We start from the raw sequence: 18,027 nt of genomic DNA on the forward strand, positions 1-18,027 counted from the left end.
ACAATGCTGTGTGATATATTGGGTCAGTATTAACACTTTAATATGTGAATTGTCAGCGTGGGTATTTTTATGTCAGCTTATGATTTATTGTTTCAACAAATACATTAGTTGTAAATTCAGTACTAACGAATATCAACTTGCGTGCTGGTGATTAGTTACACAAGCTCTATTTCAGGGTAAACTAGGTAAAATAAACAACATGGCATTGTTTTTAGTAAGAACAAAATCCATAAATGCAGTGTTTGGTTTGTTTGCAGACCGCCGTCGCATAGCAGTAATACTGCTGTGCGGTGCCAACAACAAAAACATATTTGTTTTGCAATATGAGTGAGAGGCGGGTGCTGCCGGTAGGGCAGGAGATGCTTACCCTTTCCGTGAACACCTGGTGTCATCACATTTTAACCGCTCTACACGCCCAATGGAATCTGACTTTGACGTTAAATTCTTTGGACATATTTTTGCCATAAATGATAACCAGCACCCAAATTAAGACCACGTGATCACAATGTGTTACCTGGCGGATTGGGTGCCATCTTAACTGTCGTCAACTATAGAATCACAGATATACATCGTATATTATTCACTCCCTCGCGCTATCAGAAACGGTCTCATATGTCTCATGTATTGTAAACTTGACCTAACGCGAATAGCTGCAATGGTGACTATGGGGCGTGTGACCATTTGCACTCACTCGTTTCAGTAAGATGTATTCACATGTATGAAGATAAAGAGGTTGACAAAGAGTTTATTTTCAATTTCATATATATTATCATCTATGTATATTTTGTTCTGTATACCAACTGTCCCTATGTTTCGTCTTAATTAAAATGTATAAATAATCTTTTCTAAAATATTACTTACATTTCCAAAAAGATCATACATTGTTTCCAAACCTATGATGTTTCTGATATCTACGTGGGACATACAAACTAATCCACCATCTACAGGCAATGCTATAAATTTAAAAAAATGGTTCTTTGTGTTTTAGTTGGTACCTGGGCAGTTGGTTGGTTGGTTTGTTGTTTAACGCCGCACTCAGCAATATTCCAGCTATATGAAGGCGGTCTGACGACTGATGACATGCATCAACCAAATTAGCGAGCCTGACCACCCGATCCCGTTAGTCGCCTTTTACAACAAGCATAGTCGCCTTTTAAGGCAAGCATGGGTTGCTGAAGATCTATTCCAACCCGGATCTTCACGGGTCGCCCCTGGAAGTGAGTGAGATATGGTCTCAATACTAACTTGGACAGATAATAAGTGCGTACCTGATTAAAGTAGGCTGAAAATCTAAAAAGTTGGTTGGTTTGTTGTTTAACGCCGCACTCAGCAATATTCCAGCTATATGACGGCGGTCTGTAAATAATGGAGTCTGGACCAGACAATCCAGTGATTTATATCATGAGCATCGATCCACGCAATTGGGATCGATGACATGCATCAACCAAATGAGCGAGGCTGACCACCCGATCCTGTTAGTCGCCTTTTACGGCAAGCATGGGTTGCTGAACACCTATTCAACCCCGGATCTTCACGGGTCTGGTACCTGGACAGAACCTATACCACTTATACCTGGACAGAACCTATACCACTTATGAGTAGTATTTGTTTGATTGATCTGTGTGTGCCTCAATAAATATAACGGATGTTTTTCCGTAAAGGAAAACAATATTTCCATCAATTGTACATCAGGTCAATAGAGCAATGCAAACACATCGATGATCTCCACTTAGACTCAAGGTGGGTGGCCAATGTTGTTTTCGCTCTGTGTTTTGTCTCATTAATAAGTGACGCATGTGTGAGATTCAAATATACCCTGTTAGTGTGTTTGTAATTCTGATAGGGTGCTTTATGTTAATATTTTTATGGGCGCCATCTGTCCGGAATGTCAAATCTTTTCATACGCAGACCTTTACGCCAGTGTCTCTAACAACACGACGCAATGTTGCTGCAACTTCTGCTATCACTTAACTGGCAGGCGGTTCTTGTCCTACACACACAAGGGCTAGGTGAGTCAGTTTAGGCGATCATTAAGCACCATTTAGTGACTTGTTGCATGAGGGTAAAACTGGATATTTTGTGTGGTGGTCCAAAGACCTCATGCCATGGTTCTGAAAATCAGAACCGGCTAACCGACAAAAGTCTTTATCACAAAATTCCTTCTCGTTTAGTGTGATAGATTTAAAATTAAAATGCATAGGGACGAAGCAGAATGAAGTTCCACAGGTTTCGCGTGCATTGAGTGTCTTGTAAACGTCACGGGTCATCTCTTGTCAACTAACTTTGATTTGTGCGACAACTACAATTATTCTGAGGGAAAGGCTACTCGCACATCCCTATAGAGTGTAGGTGCGTGGATTGTTATTGTACTGCAATTGTACTTCTTCATGCTTATCATGATTTATTACTGATCATGCAGAACATACACTAGTAGACAAATGAGTTAGAATAACCATTATGAGGGCGACTCATCAACTGCTGTCTTTCATCGATGGTGATCACGTGGATATGAGTAAATGGATAAACATGTGTCTACGAGCTGCATTTGCATCCATCGTGTTGACTTATTTTGACAGACATTTATGCTAAACAATTGGCCAACATGACACAGCAAGACCTCAAGACCAATCGAATCTTTTGCAGGCCCTCAAAGCATACGACTGCGTCCATGTAAACTATGCGATCAATGTGCACTATTACTTTTTCATACATAGAGACTAGAATATTTTCCTTTACTCAAAACTCATGTTTTTGTTTCGCAAAAACTTAACTTGTATTCCATCAAGTATCATACACAAAATTTAACTCATCTTAACTTAATTCAACGATTTTATAGCGATATTGAAATATTTCGCCCATGGGCGAGAAAAGGGTTTGGCCCATGGGCGAGAATATTTTCCATTACACAAAACCTCTGTGTTCGTTTCGCAAATATATTTTAATGCATTCCTTCACGTATCATGACACAACATTTAACTCATTTTAACTTAATTCAACGATTTTATAGCGATATTGAAATATTTTACCCATGGGCGAGAAAAAGGTTTGGCCCATGGGCGAGCATATTTTCCTTTGCTAAATAGTTTTAGTTTCGCAAATACATTAAGAGATTATAAGTATGACACATGATTCAACTCATTTTAACTTAATTCAACCACGGACGTAATACGTCTTTGATTCAACTAATTTTTGGCTTTATTGAAATATTTCGCCCATGTTTTCGTCAGTCCCTTTAAAGAATTAACTAATTGTTTACAAAGTATATTGTATCATGTGAAACATACTTTATATTATATCATTACAATACTATTATAAAAGGGCCTTTGGTTGGATGTTTCCTTTGCAAAAGTATTACAAATTTCATCTTTTTTACATATTGCAACGATCTTAAATGAACCCGGCCTTATCTCTCAAAACGTTTTGACAGTTTATCATACAAATTCATGCGCGTGTACACCAATTCATTGGCACTATTTTTCTAACGAATTAAAGTTTAGTTTGTTTCTTTCTCACTTCCCATTTAATGTCTCGTTAATACATCACACTTGAAAATGGTAACAGTTCAGAAAAAAACAACAGCCTTCTCATGATAATTCTCATATTCTCATTAGTACGTTGTATCTAATTACAATGTCGGCATTATTTACAGGTGATTCTACAATACCTGCTCTCGGTCAATTTTCATACATAGAGACTGATGATGCATGTAAATTATATGATCAATATGCACTATTATTTTGTCATACATAGAGACTGATGATGCATGTAAACTATACGATCAATATGCACTGTTATTTTGTCATACATAGAGACTGATGATGCATGTAAACTATACGATCAATATGCACTATTAATTTGTCATACATAGAGACTGATGATGCATGTAAACTATGTGATCACTATGCGCTATTAATTTGTCATACATAGAGACCGATAAGGCATGTAAACTATGTGATCAATATGCACTATTATTTTGTCATACATAGAGACTGATGATGCATGTAAACTATACGATCAATATGCACTATTATTTTGTCATACATAAAGACTGATGATGCATGTAAACTATGCGATCAATATGCACTATTATTTTGTAATACATAGAGACTGATCATGCATGATCAAGAAATTACCATTATACCTACATGTACTTTTCTTGCCATCCTAATATGGCAGGTTTTACGCTAGGAATGGTCATCAGGCCATCATGAAATAACTCAAATAATACTAACTGCGACACTATATAATATTCACTCATTCAACAATGTTACTCTGAACATACAGTTTCTCTGATAAAGGAGGATAATTTACTTCAGATCCGTCCTTCGTCGTTTCCTTGGAAGCATCAGGAATATTATATGTGGACTTTGACATCGATTCCTCTACAAGGGAATACCTGCTGAGAATCTTGCGAGATGTGGAGAACGTACTCCAGCCCCACCTGCACGTGCTGATCCTCTGTGACGTCACAAACACTGTTTCAGTGTTACGCCGATTGGTTGGTATAAAAAATGTATATATATAAATAAATAAATAAATAAATAAAGAACATAAGAGCCTTATAACTTAATAAATGCAAAATAACAGAAGATGAAACACTGGTCACTATTTGTATAAAGTTCACATTATAAGATATATCACGAGAACCAACCTTCCTCTCCAGTCTGGAATCTGTGGAACAAGATCCAACTCCTCGGTCGACTGGTGTCACATGTCAAGGGTGCTGGTTGTCGGGAGATCAGAGGACTTACCTGTACTCCTGGACAGCAATATTCAGGTGGAGAACGTGGCGTTGCTGGAACTGCCTACAGGGCAGGTAGGTTGTTGTGGTAACAACGGAGTTTTTAAAAATCATGAAACCCCTATGTGAGCGGTAATTGATATGGGTATATATGTGCTTGTGGTATTCGTATTACCTATACTGCATAGAAGTGGATTGGAACATTGAAACTCACACGTGATTGATGGCCTGGGTAAATATGCGTGCCTTTACAGTACGATGAAATACAGGCTGCACAGGAAAGCATTGTCACAACCATGTCTCCTTCTTAGATATGAAATATACTCGGCTAAGGGTCGCTTACTTTACCATGGGATCACTGAAGCCTGAATATCTCCTCCCTATCATTAAGTTAATGTTTTATAGTGCTGTATCATATATTTGTTGTACCATAACTTTAAGGCCACATTTATGTTACAGGGTGTTTGTGTTCATAGGATTGCTGTTACGTGATGATTCCCAAACTAAAACGCAAAGTTTATCCCAGAAATTTGTACGTACAGAACTAGATTGTGAAATCAGTACATAACCACACAAGACCAATGAACATTCAAATGCTATTGAAAATACAAAAGGACATGGTTTAAAATCATAAAGGCAAAACAATGGTTTAAAATTTGTGGAAGCAGTATTAAATAGCCACAGCAAAAGGCCTTTACAACCTAGCCCTAATCTAGCTTCTGTAACAGGGGTATATCTTGAAAGGAGCTCGTCCTCCGTTCTTGAATCCAACAAACAGTGTTGGAAACAGGAAGAAAGTCAGTGGTTTCCGACAGTTACTCTGTCCGCACTTAGCAAATACAGAAAAAGCTTGTCAAGTTGTAGTAGGAAGGCCTATAATCACCATCGTCTTACACCTCTATAGGTATAGTCAGTATTCGAGAAACTTCTCGAAACTTCCAGACTGTTGTCGTTTGTCCCAGCGTCAACAACTTACTAAGGGAGACCATTTTAACTAACACTTTCGGTTGAGGTAGGTAACGAGATGTATTGTTTGCGAGTTTCAACCCAAATGCCACTTACTACGATATAAAGTTACAAAATACACTGCCAAAAATAATAGCATGGTGACTTAGGCACAATTAACATGTAATGTAGACTTTCTTAACAACTGTTCAAATGCAAAGTCATGCCAATAATCAATGTTGACTGTAGACATGATATCCAATGGGTCACACAGTACGATTTCTTGATGTTGGCATTGGCGTCAAACATGGAGATTATTGCATAATCAACAAAAGAGAAATGTTTAGTGAAGCAACGAATCAAATTTGATGTCACATCGAACTGATGGGAGGGTCAGGGTGTACCAACAGGACATGGAACATGTACAGGACTTGTAATGTATAAGACGTCCCATAGCTCTAAAAATTACAGATTTGCATCCGTGCTGAGACATTGTCTTTTGCTGCAACAGCTTGCACATGCACGACTGGCCAAGCGGACTAACACCTCAAACGTGTACGCTCATTCTCTCTCTCTCTCTCTCTCTCTCTCTCTCTCTCTCTCTCTCTCTCTCTCTCTCTCTCTCTCTCTCTCTCTCTCTCTCTCTCTCTCTCTCTCTCTGTGTGTGTGTGTGTGTTTTATGTTTGTATAAATGTATGTTTTATTTTAATTGACAGGTAGTTACTATTTATCAATTTAAACAATGTTCATCTAATGCTCCAGTTGGTAATTTCTGTATTTCTGTATTCACCTGTATGGGAGGCTGTATGCAATATTATGGACTTATGTCATGTTAGGCCACTGAGTTACCATGCCACATTATAACATGAATAATCCAATTAAACACACCACTTTGACTCTGAACAGAACAAACTTTGCTTTATCCCGGGCTCCAGACAGGGAAGCAATAAGTACCATATTTTGACGTCCATTTAGTATGAGGATCGAACCACCGATCTTTCGATCTCCAGGCAGACGCCCTATCCACTAAACGGAGGCCGATAATACTGGAAAGTCAGAAGGGACTGCCTCACTGCAAAAGGCAGTAAAACATAGCAATGAGCCAGATCCCCTACGTGTACATTAATTGATTGTAATTCATTTTCCATATAGTAACCTTTACTAGATGGTGTTACACACATGCCTGTCTTACTGTCAACAGGGTCATGCCACAAAGCCAAGGATGTGGACACTGATGTTTCACCAAAATGGACGTGCTTTCACAGACGTTGAACTCTCCAATCGACCAGTCGCGAATCGAACAGAGGTGTTCCCAAATGTGAAGCTTGGTTACAATGGCAAGCAGCTCACTGTCGTCATGAAGGTAACTCATACCCATATTCCCTTAGGGGCCGACCATTTGATATTGGGGAGGGATGGCTAGGATGTGTTTGAATACAATTCGTAGTACAATTGTCTTCAGGTTCAGGTTTGTTTTTGCGTGACCTGCTTGATGTCCAGTAATAATGTTTTGTGAGAACATTAATTGTTTTGCTTCTCCTTTCAAATAACAAAAGTGTATTAAAGAAGTGCCAGAAATATATCCTGTCTCTAAGAATCAAATGATGAGTGCAACTGATTATATTAAGTTTCTATAAATATTTGTTTTCAAAATGTTTTTAGTTTGATGCATAATAAGAAATGGATGATCAAGCGTTAAAAATCAAAATCAATGAAAGTGGTACCACTTTCAATCATATGTGCAACGACATATTCAAAATGTAAAACTGTGTTGTTGGTATAAGTAGTTTGAGTTCAACAAAATGCCGCTTTACTTATGCAATGGTTCATCATCATAGTCTATGAAAGCAGCCCACTCTTACCTGTCCTACGTTTCATCCTAAAATAACGTAGTGGGACCGGTGGAACAGGTGCGCGCATTATTTGTCAGCAAGGTGGAATATCCAGGATTTGTTTATCACATACAACAGAGTGGATTAATTGTTGATGCTATATTACATATTTTGGTCATTTTCTGTACCGTCAGGACACAAGCCTTGACTATGGCTACGAGATAGTGAATGAGAGGAGAGTGCTTGGATATCCTTTTCGAATATTGAACATGATGGCCCAACATTTGAATTTCAGGTGAGTTCATATCTATTCCCTTGGAATTTGTATCCAAACATTTGTTACAGCTTTACATATATCAGATATAACATGTTGACAATATGAACACCTGTAACTTCTCTATTGTTGACAACATATCAAATTTGTTAGTTACTCAAATATGGCCCAAATTACAAAGGTCAGCACTGATATTGTGCTAGGTCGAACGATTGCATCACCTAATCCCTGTATGAAAGATTAACCATGATCCTTAATACAAACAATATAGGACTTTCTTAATATTCACAGAAAGTATTTGAGACAAGTGTTTTAATACCATGTAAGATTCCCAAAAAGTAAAAGGATTTCCCTGACATTTTGCAATCTAAGAAAACAATTATGTCAAAATATTTGATCTTTGAGCTTTGTACACCACAATAACAAACGCCAAATTAGGAAAGACATCAATAGTTGATCCAAACATAATATGACACAACACGTGTTTTTTGTTGTTGTTGTTGTTGTTGTTTTTTGTGTGTTTTTTTTGTGTTTTTTTTTGGTGGGGGGTGGGGGGGGGGGGGGGGGGGGGGGGGGGGGGGGGTGTACGCCGCATTCAGCAATATTACAGGTACATGAAGGCGGTCTGTACATAATAGAGTCAGGACCAGACAATCCAGTGATTGACATCATAGCATCGATCCACGCAACTGGGATCGATGACATGCATCAACCAAGTCAGCGAGCCTGACCACCCCATCCCGGCAAGGATGGGTTGCTGAAGACCTATTCTACCCCGAATCTTCAGTATCATAGTTGACACCTTTATTTTACCTGGCCAAGGGTCATCTGTGCTACATTTGCTTTTTTTTAAATATGAACAAATTGATCCTTTATGTATTTCCTTTCGTGAAATGCCATTTTAGGCAGGTACTAAATTAATAATATCAGTCGTATCTTAGTTTTCGTCATTTTCACAGTTTCTCGTTGACCTCTCGAAAAAGATCAGCTTGTAAGTTGGTGAAGATATTCATAATGAACAGGGGCGGTCGGGTAGCCTAGTGGTTAAAGCGTTCGCTCGTCACGCCGAAGACCCGGGTTCGATTCCCGACATGGATACAATGTTTGAAGCCCATTTCTGGTGCCCTCTGCCGTGATATTGCTGGAATATTGGTAAAGGCGGCGTAAAACCATATTCACTCACTTAATTTACATGTTCAAAACGCACATGACACAAAACAATATCTGTGAGGCCACGCATGTTTCGATTTACCCTCGTTCTCATAATATTATTTCTTTCAAAAGTTATAGGCTTATACCACCAAGAGAAGATCAGTGGGGTAAGAACATTAACGGATCTTGGACAGGAGTGATTGGGATGCTGCAGAGAAGGGTAAGATTTCACAGTCAATGCCCATTATAACCATATGATTACAAACCAGTTATCCACTTACATTTTTCCAATGAACATCACATGTGGACAAACCATTGATGAAATGTTGTTATGGGGCAGTGATAAAGGATCAAGACAACCATGCAACTGTGATCGTTTGTTCAGATGAACACTTGACTTGCCTTTGCATGTGTTTGTGACGAGAGACGTGTTGGCATGCTTATGGTATTTCAGTTGTTCTCTCTGCTCTCAGCAAATAGTTCTTATGATCACATTAAGTGTTTTGTCACTTCTAATGTGAATGTAACATATTGCTCTCGAAGCTACCTTTGAAACCAGAATAGTGTTGTATGCTGACAGGACAGGTGTTTCAATTGGGTATGAAATCTGCACATGACAAGTAGACTAATACACGTTACACTTGACAAGTAGATTGGCAAAAACGCGCTCCGAATTGTCCCTCGTGTTGCTCTTGTACATTTATTTCATGACTACCTGGTCGGTACGACCAGGCACATCTGGACACAAATGGACAATCTCGTGAGTTTAGTTTGACAACCGCTTGTTTTTCTGGAGCATTGAAGATAAGCTACTTTCACAAGAGGATTGTTTAACACCTCAGAAAGCTTTAGCCTTTTGCAGGCCTTTTCACCCGAATGATCTACCTTCGCTTTGTCACTGGTAAATTCAGAATTGCGCTCCTTTGATACAGAATCAATAGGAGTAGCAATACCTTTGGTGGCATATGTTCAGGACGTGCACAATATTCCTCTATCATACTCAAATGACAGTGTAGTGTCACTGACATTCTTATAAAACACTAACAACTGAATGCCCTCACCCCACTCCAAATTTAAAATCAGTAAATCCTTATCATATTTTGACTGATGACATTTTTCCAATGAACCTTGTGACTCAGGATGATAAACGCTAATTTTACATGGAACTTGACCCTTGATCAGTCTGAACTACTTAGGGTAAGCCTACCATGCCCAAAAATGGTGCTGGCATATAAATTTTCATCAATGTAACGGGTTTTGGGAATCTAGTTGAAGCATACATAATTGCCAAGAAATACTGATTTCTGAACTTCGTATCAGGCAAGAGACAAACATAAACAATATTAACTGATTAATTAGTCAAACCCTTGGGCCCTGCTATATGGAAAGCGTACCAGTACCTCCAACAGTACCCTTTCAAATAACACATCTGAGTTCGCAGAAGACATTTCCATAAAATGCAGGACGCCCTATTACAGCAAGAAAGGGAATGTTCTGGTGTTCCTCACATATATTAATAGGGCGTAATGTGTATTTATCACATTTAGCAAAACATAGCGTTTCAAAACGCGTCACAAACACACGGAAGGGCAAGTCAACTGCTAAGCGTAAGAAAACACGAGAACACGTAAAAGGAATCAAAATAGGGAATTATATTTGACATAATTTTTATCACTGATGCGAAAAAATGGAAATGTCATCTAACAGTACCTTAAAAGCTTGTTGAAATCTTTAATCGGGCCTTGGATGTTGTAACTGTTTGACGCCCTTTGAACTATTGGCAAAATGGGTATGCTCAATTGTACCTCAAAAGCAGTCAAATGACACCTAGCGCAGTTGCTGCAGGTATATCGCTCGACACAAATGGAAAGCTGATAATTGGAAAGTTGAAATCATCCCTTATGTCTTGTGAAGAGTGTATTGTCACTCTGGATCTTTATGCATCGATCTAAACATGAAACAGATGAGGTGGTCCCACTGGTCTCCTTTATTTCTAGCTCAGGCGGGTACATCGGTGGAACGGAATTGGCTATTTGATAGTCGTTGAACGATATCAGCTCATCGATATACCTGAATATTAAGTTAAAGCTAAGTTAAATTTAGTCTCTTGAGAGTTGTTGACACTGAATATCTATCCTTAGATCTAAACATAAAGCAAATGAGGTGGTTTCACTGATCTGCACAAATTGGCATCGCGCCATTGTTCCTTTTCGTATTAGTTTGTTTGTTTATGGTTAACGCTGCACTCAGCAATATTCCAGCTACATGACGGCGGTCTGTAACAAATCGAGGCTGGACCAGACAATTCAGTGATTGACAACATGAGCATCGATCCACGCAATTGGGATACGATGTCATGCATCAACCAAGTCAGCCTGACCACCCGATCCCGTTAGTCGCCTCTTACGACAAGCATAGTCGACTTTTACGGCAAGCATGGGTTGCTGAAGACGGGCCCCTTTTCATATTAACTACAATGTGTCTAAACATTCCTCACACAAAATGACATTACTTCATTGGTCATTTTCTCATTAAACAACACCTTCTATACCATGTGCTTCAAGAAATCTGGGATGGTACGATCATATCTGCCTGTTGCAGGAGGCCGACCTGGCATCGGACTGGCTGACTATTCACAACGATCGTACGACAGTGTCTGATTTCATCCTGCCTCCTATTGGTGAAAACAAACGCATGATCCTGTACCGAAAAGAGAACGATATCGAGGAGAATCATCTACTGGTGTTTCTCCGGCCTTTCCAACCTGGCGTATTCTTAATATTTGGTGGGGCATTGATTATATTTGTTGCTGTCCTGTCATCTATACGAATTATCCATAAGAAAGATAATCTAAAAAATCATGTGAGTTCCAAGGAGAATAATTTTGGTGGAAATACGCCAATTGATGAAAAGGGTGCACCAAGCTTCTGTGCCAATCAGACTATTACGTCAACTGGGTTTGAAGTTTACGGAACAACTTTAAAGCAAGGTAATATAAGTAAAATCTCATGTGATCTGAATGTTACCATGTTATGTTTCTATTTAACTTATATCAAACAACCTCAGTAAAAAGAAAGTTTCAATTATTTAATTATAATTATATTTTTATTTTATTATGTTTTTTAAAAAATAATCTCAGATCATATATGTATACAGGGTAAGGTTATATTAACAAATAACTGTTTAAGTTAAATGGCAGTTGTGCCAGGTTCCACTGCATGTTTTTTATTTATGTATGTCTCGTGAGTATTGTCGTAACTGCTTTTGGGCGTCCAGTGCGACCCTGCTACAGTTACTAAATGTATTGCCGTTCCTGGTCCTTGTGGTCAATTAAGCCAGGACATTGTCCACCACGGCTCGGCTCCGTCAAGGAGTGATTGGCCTAATGACCCTCACTCCAAGTTGTCTCTATCAGCATTCATACTCACATAATAAAGAAACGCAACACCAGTTTATACTCACATAGTTTTACTTACTCTCAGCCCATCTATCAATACAGAACAGGATCAGACTGGCCAGACTCGTCCCTAACTGGGGGAAACTTAGAACGATCGGGATTCGACTCGATCGATTGCAAACCGCGCTCCCCTCTCCTAATGTTGAGGGTATCATTTTATAGTGTTCGAGCCTGGCCTGTCCTTGTCACATGTCGCATACCTCCATTTGATTCGTTACAAGTTGAGATCTGACCATGAACTCATGTGTGTCGCCATCGGAAAAATACCAAAAGCCTACGTGCCAGATTGCTCATCTCTCTATTGATTTTGTGACTCGCTCCGAATCTCCAAATGGATTATACCTTGTAATTCCCCATTTGTTTCATTAACTCATGGACGATTGTCAGAGACCAATCCAATGATAAATGTGAAATGTCCAGAATACACTTGTGATAAATGTGAAATGTCTTTTCTCTATTGATTCCTTTCCAACTACAAGTTCTGTCACGAACTATATCGAATGCAACTCCTCATTGCAGGTATAATGGTTCTATTTATTATCATTAGTTTCTGAGATGCATTTTTAACCTTATAACAATATCAACAACTTATATCCTGCATCTTTTCAGGTCCGGGGTTGTATAGGTCTTCAGCAACCCATGCTTGCCTTAAAATGCGACTATGCTTGTCGTAAGAGGCGACTAACGGGATCGGGTGGTCAGGCTCACTGATTTGGTTGATGCATGTCATCGATCCCAATTGCGTAGATCGATGCTCATGATATTAATAACTGGATTCTCTGGTCCAGACTCGATTATTTACAGACCGCCGTCATGTAGCTGGAATATTGCTGAGTGCGGCGTTAAACAGCAAACCAACCAACTTTTTAGGTTTTCAGCCTACTTTAATCTGGTACGCACTTTTTATCTGTCCAAGTTAGTATTGAGACCATATCTCACACACTTCCTGGGACGACCTGTGAAGATCCGGGGTAGAATAGATCTTCAGCAACCCATGCTTGCCGTAAAACGCGACTTTGCTTGTCGTAAAAGGCGACTAACGGGATCGGGTGGTCAGGCTCGCTGATTTGGTTGATGCATGTCATCGATACCACATTGCGAGGATCGATGCTCATGATATCAATCACTGGATTGTCTGGTCCAGACTCGATTATTTACAGACCGCCGTCATATAGCTGGAATACTGCTGAGTGCGGCGTTAAACAACAAACCAACCAACTTTTTAGATTTTCAGCCTACTTTAATCAGGTACGCACTTATTATCTGTCCAAGTTAGTATTGAGACCATATCTCACTCACTTCCAGGGGCGACCCGTGAAGATCCGGGTTGGAATAGATCTTCAGCAACCCATGCTTGCCTTAAAAGGCGACTATGCTTGTTGTAAAAGGCGACTAACGGGATCGGGTGGTCAGGCTCGCTAATTTGGTTGATGCATGTCATCGATCCCGGATTGCGAGGATCGATGCTTATGATATCTATCACTGGATTGTCTGGTCCAGACTCGATTATTTACAGACCGCCGTCATATAGCTGGAATATTGCTGAGTGCGGCGTTAAACAACAAACCAACCAACCAATCAACCACTTCCTGGGGCACGGGCCAGAAACCTATGATTGTGGGTTCAAATCCCGGTTCGCCCCGAATATGTTTCTAGGTTTGTCAGCACCATACCCGTGCTCGTGGGTTTCACCGAAGTGGTAAACGTCTGAAACCTGCATCACTTCGGGCTTTCCTCCCACATTAAGCTGACACGCCGCGATATAACTGGGATACTGTTAAAAGCGGCGTAAAACCCAACTCACTCACTCACTCACTTCCTTCAGCGTAAATTGAAATAATCGAACTACAAAACATACATTACAGAACAGGTATTTTGTATCAACTTAATTTGCATATAGGATCCACCATTAGATCATCACATGACTCGGAACGGATCTTGATTACTGGTTGGTGGATATTTACAACTGTAATGTCTGCTGTCTACTGTGGAACCATGATGGCAACATTTGCTGTAAAATTAGAGAAACCGCCCTTTTCTACCACTGTTGAACTAGCGTCCAAGATGGATTATGCAATAGGATATGAATCAGCAAGCATCACCGAAAATGTTGTTCAGGTAATATGAAAAGCATGTGCTCCACAATGAAATGTACAAGCAAATTACATGGAATGATGACCTAGGTTGATGTTTCCTACGGAAGGCCATTTTAAAAAAAAAAATTAATTTAAATTTCAAGATACTAACTTGAAATTTCAAGATGCTATTTTAAAATTTCAAGTTACCAAGTTGAATTTCAAGTTAATATCTTGAAATTTCAACTTACTATCTTAAAATTTCAACAAAGTAGCTTAAAATTTAAATATAATAAGTTGAAATTTAGGGTTAAAATCTTAAAGTTTCAACTTATTATCTTGAAATTTCAACTCAGTATGTATCTAGAACTTTCAACTTAGCATCTTGAAATTTCAGCATAACATATTGAAATTTCAAATTAGTATCTTGAAATTTCAACTGAATATCTTAAAATTTCAACTTGATATCTTGAAAATACAAATTGCCCTAAATGGCTTCTGTAGTTCCCTACCTCCAAGGTCTTGTGTATAGAACATCTGTGCGGAGGGCGGTAGGTTGGTGATTCGCTATGTCAGTGCTACACTCTTGAACGCGACGTTAAATGCAACGTTAGCTCACCTCACCACCTCTAAGGCACAAAACTACTGCACACGAAACTGTCGATCATGGAAACATAAGTAGTGTGAAATGTCCTTGCATGCTAATTGCCAATTGTCGTCAGTGACCGCCCAGTAGTCTTAGTGCTAACTAACCAAATGGTTTCATTGCTATATCAAAGATCCTGGGTAGAATCGGTCTTCAGCAACCCATGCTTGCCGGAAAAGGCGACTATGCTTGTCGTAAGAGGCGACTAGCGGGATCTGGTAGTCAGGCTTGCTGACGTGGATGATGCATGCCATCGTATCCCAATTGCGTGGATCGATGCGCATGATGTCAATCACTGGGTTGTCTGGTCCAGACTCGATTATTTACAGACCGCCGTCATATAGCTTAAATATTGCTGACTGCGGCGTTAAACAAAAAAAAAAACCAACAACATTGCTATATCACTATCTTATAGCTATATCGCTATATTTCAGAATTCCAATGAACCACATGTGGTGTCAATCAAACAAAGAATCCATGACCTGTCCATCAAAGACCCTGCCCTTCTCAGTACCAACACGACAAAACACTTGAAAAGGGTCCAAGAGGGGAAATACGCTTTCATCACAGGAATGTTAATTCTCCCCTTGGCTAATGCTAAGTGTCAGTTAGAGTTGATTGACTCAAGACTTGGCAGCCTCTATACTGCCTTCCATCTACCAAAGTCGTCACCTTTCAAACACGATCTGCAAGAAACGTATGTAAATGTACATGAATATTTAATGAAAACAAATGGGCAAATATGTTCAGTTACAGTAAAGTACGGTTATAACGAACTCAAAGGGACTACTAATTTTAGTTCGTTATAACCGTAGTTCGTTATACGCATATATACAGCATAACTACAGGAACTAGTCGGGACCAAAAAAGTAAGTTTGTTATATCCGTCAGTTCGTTATAAGCGTGTTCGCTATAACCGTAGTTTACTGTATTTCGATCATGCAAGGATGAAAGAAAGTTAGGTATTGCGTTTCATGTTTTATTTGAGAGTAATATGCATGTTGACTTTTACGTTATTTTATTGCACTAACAATGACTTATATTTGCTTGTTTTATTGTGCAGATATATGAAAAAGATGTGCGGATCTGATTTGAAATCTGATACGGGTTATAGTTATATGATATCTCGTTTGTTATTGTGAGCAATTTTAAATTTGGTCCCTTTTATGCTCGAATATTACCAGTCTTAACTCTTTGTTTCTCAGAGAAACAACTCCGTGATATAAAGCCATTTTGTTTCAACCATGAAATGATTGATTTTATCCCATGTTGTCCCATATATATTCAAAATGTCCGTGACGCCACATTTGCTCCCATACACTGATTACAAGCCAGTGATTAGATCCTATATCCGAGATCTCATGCAAAAGAAGTGGGACACCCAAGGATGTATGAATAAGTTACATGAAATAAAACCAACTATTGGTTACACCTACTTTGGATATCAATCCAGATTTGATGAGGTCATAATGCGACGATGTCGTATTGGCCATAGCAAATATTCACATGGATATTTGTTGAAAGATGGGGATCCTACTTTTTGTGTCCCTTGGGATGAGAGAATCACAGTCAAGCATTTCCTGCTTTTACCATCACAAGTGATCAATATTGCAAAGCTTCATCTATTGAGGATCTTCTCGTTTAATTAGTGTTTGTTTTAAGTAAATAGAGTTGTTTGAAAACTTTTGATTGGTGTGTCTTGTAAAATATAAATGTTTTTTGATTGGTAGATTAAATTAGCAACTGAGATTGTTAGTGGCTGTATCCTCGAAGGGGGTTAAAGTACTGTAAAATTATTGTCCCTTGAGAGGGTACGTAAGCGATCTACTACGCTTCTAATCGTAGAATATGTGTTATTTTAATGTTAGGCTAACTTTGCCAATGATCGCTAACACATGAAGGGATGTGTAAATCCTGCTGGGGTCCATGTAGGTAGCAAAGGTACCGTAAGTCCCCATGATCCCCAGTATGTTGATCTACCGGTTGTGGCTGGCCATCTATAGCCAGTTTTTATCATGTTATTTATAGTGATATCCTTTTGATGATTCCATACTGGTTTTATATCTTTTTCTGTGATAAGTCTAGTTAATTTACTGTCTGTCATTGACATGTGTTTATATAAGTTTCATAGTATTGATTATATATAACCCTTGATAGTCTCAAATATTGCCGATGTGACTTAAAATTTTAACTCACTCACTAACTAAATCACTTCAAAATGTAATAAGTATCACCCTGCATGAATCATGGTAAACAAGACCTTTCATGGTTCATAGTCAACCTTTGGAGAAACAAATCATATTTTAATTGTTTTGTACTACTAATAATCTGTTGGGATAATTTTTGGATTATTTTGTCACGACCAGCATGTACCGTCTTCACGACAGTGGCGTCCTGCAGCATGCCTTTCAAGAATGGCTTCAGTCGATCCCAGAAGAGAAATGTCAAGTAGAGGAGATCCCCAAAGCTGTGTCGCTGATCAAGATTCAGAGTATCTTCTTTGCTGTGGGAATTGGACTAGGCTGCAGTACACTGATACTAATGGCAGAGATTGTTTGGCATATTATAAAACATTAAATCTGTCGAAGTTAAAGTGCAATATTTCACCAGCCTGCTTAAATTGAACCCTTTTAAATGACACACTCACTGGTCAGAGTTAATAAGGTAGATTAACACTGTTTATGATCAGCAGTGGTTTCACATTATACCAGTGCCCTCTAGTCTCCCCAGGATTCCTTGCCATCCTGGTATCCTTGATTGGTGACTGGTTAATTCAGTGGCATCGTATCCTGACGACGTTGGAGATGTTTTATTGGTCTAGGCTCGATTATTCCCCGGGTGCATGGAACATTGGCGACTTCTGTTATAAACACCAAATAATCAAACAATTTTGTTTCACAAGTCA

The 18,027-nt window shown here is 39.0% G+C and overlaps 1 protein-coding gene across 1 annotated transcript; it reads left to right on the forward strand.

The window, feature by feature from the left end:
* The first annotated feature begins 1,942 nt into the window (after positions 1-1,942).
* On the forward strand, positions 1,943-16,212 carry LOC139458590 (probable glutamate receptor). The gene is made up of 10 exons (XM_071240018.1): positions 1,943-2,009; positions 4,317-4,498; positions 4,664-4,816; positions 6,888-7,049; positions 7,713-7,813; positions 9,077-9,164; positions 11,546-11,933; positions 14,302-14,519; positions 15,557-15,829; positions 16,186-16,212. The coding sequence occupies exons 1-10, from the start codon at positions 1,943-1,945 to the stop codon at positions 16,210-16,212; spliced, it is 1,659 nt and encodes a 552-aa protein (XP_071096119.1).
* Positions 16,213-18,027: the final 1,815 nt, after the last annotated feature.

Source organism: Haliotis cracherodii, unplaced genomic scaffold (assembly GCF_022045235.1).
Source record: "Haliotis cracherodii isolate W230 unplaced genomic scaffold, xgHalCrac1.p SCAF_13, whole genome shotgun sequence".
Taxonomy (NCBI): Eukaryota; Metazoa; Mollusca; class Gastropoda; order Lepetellida; family Haliotidae; genus Haliotis; species Haliotis cracherodii.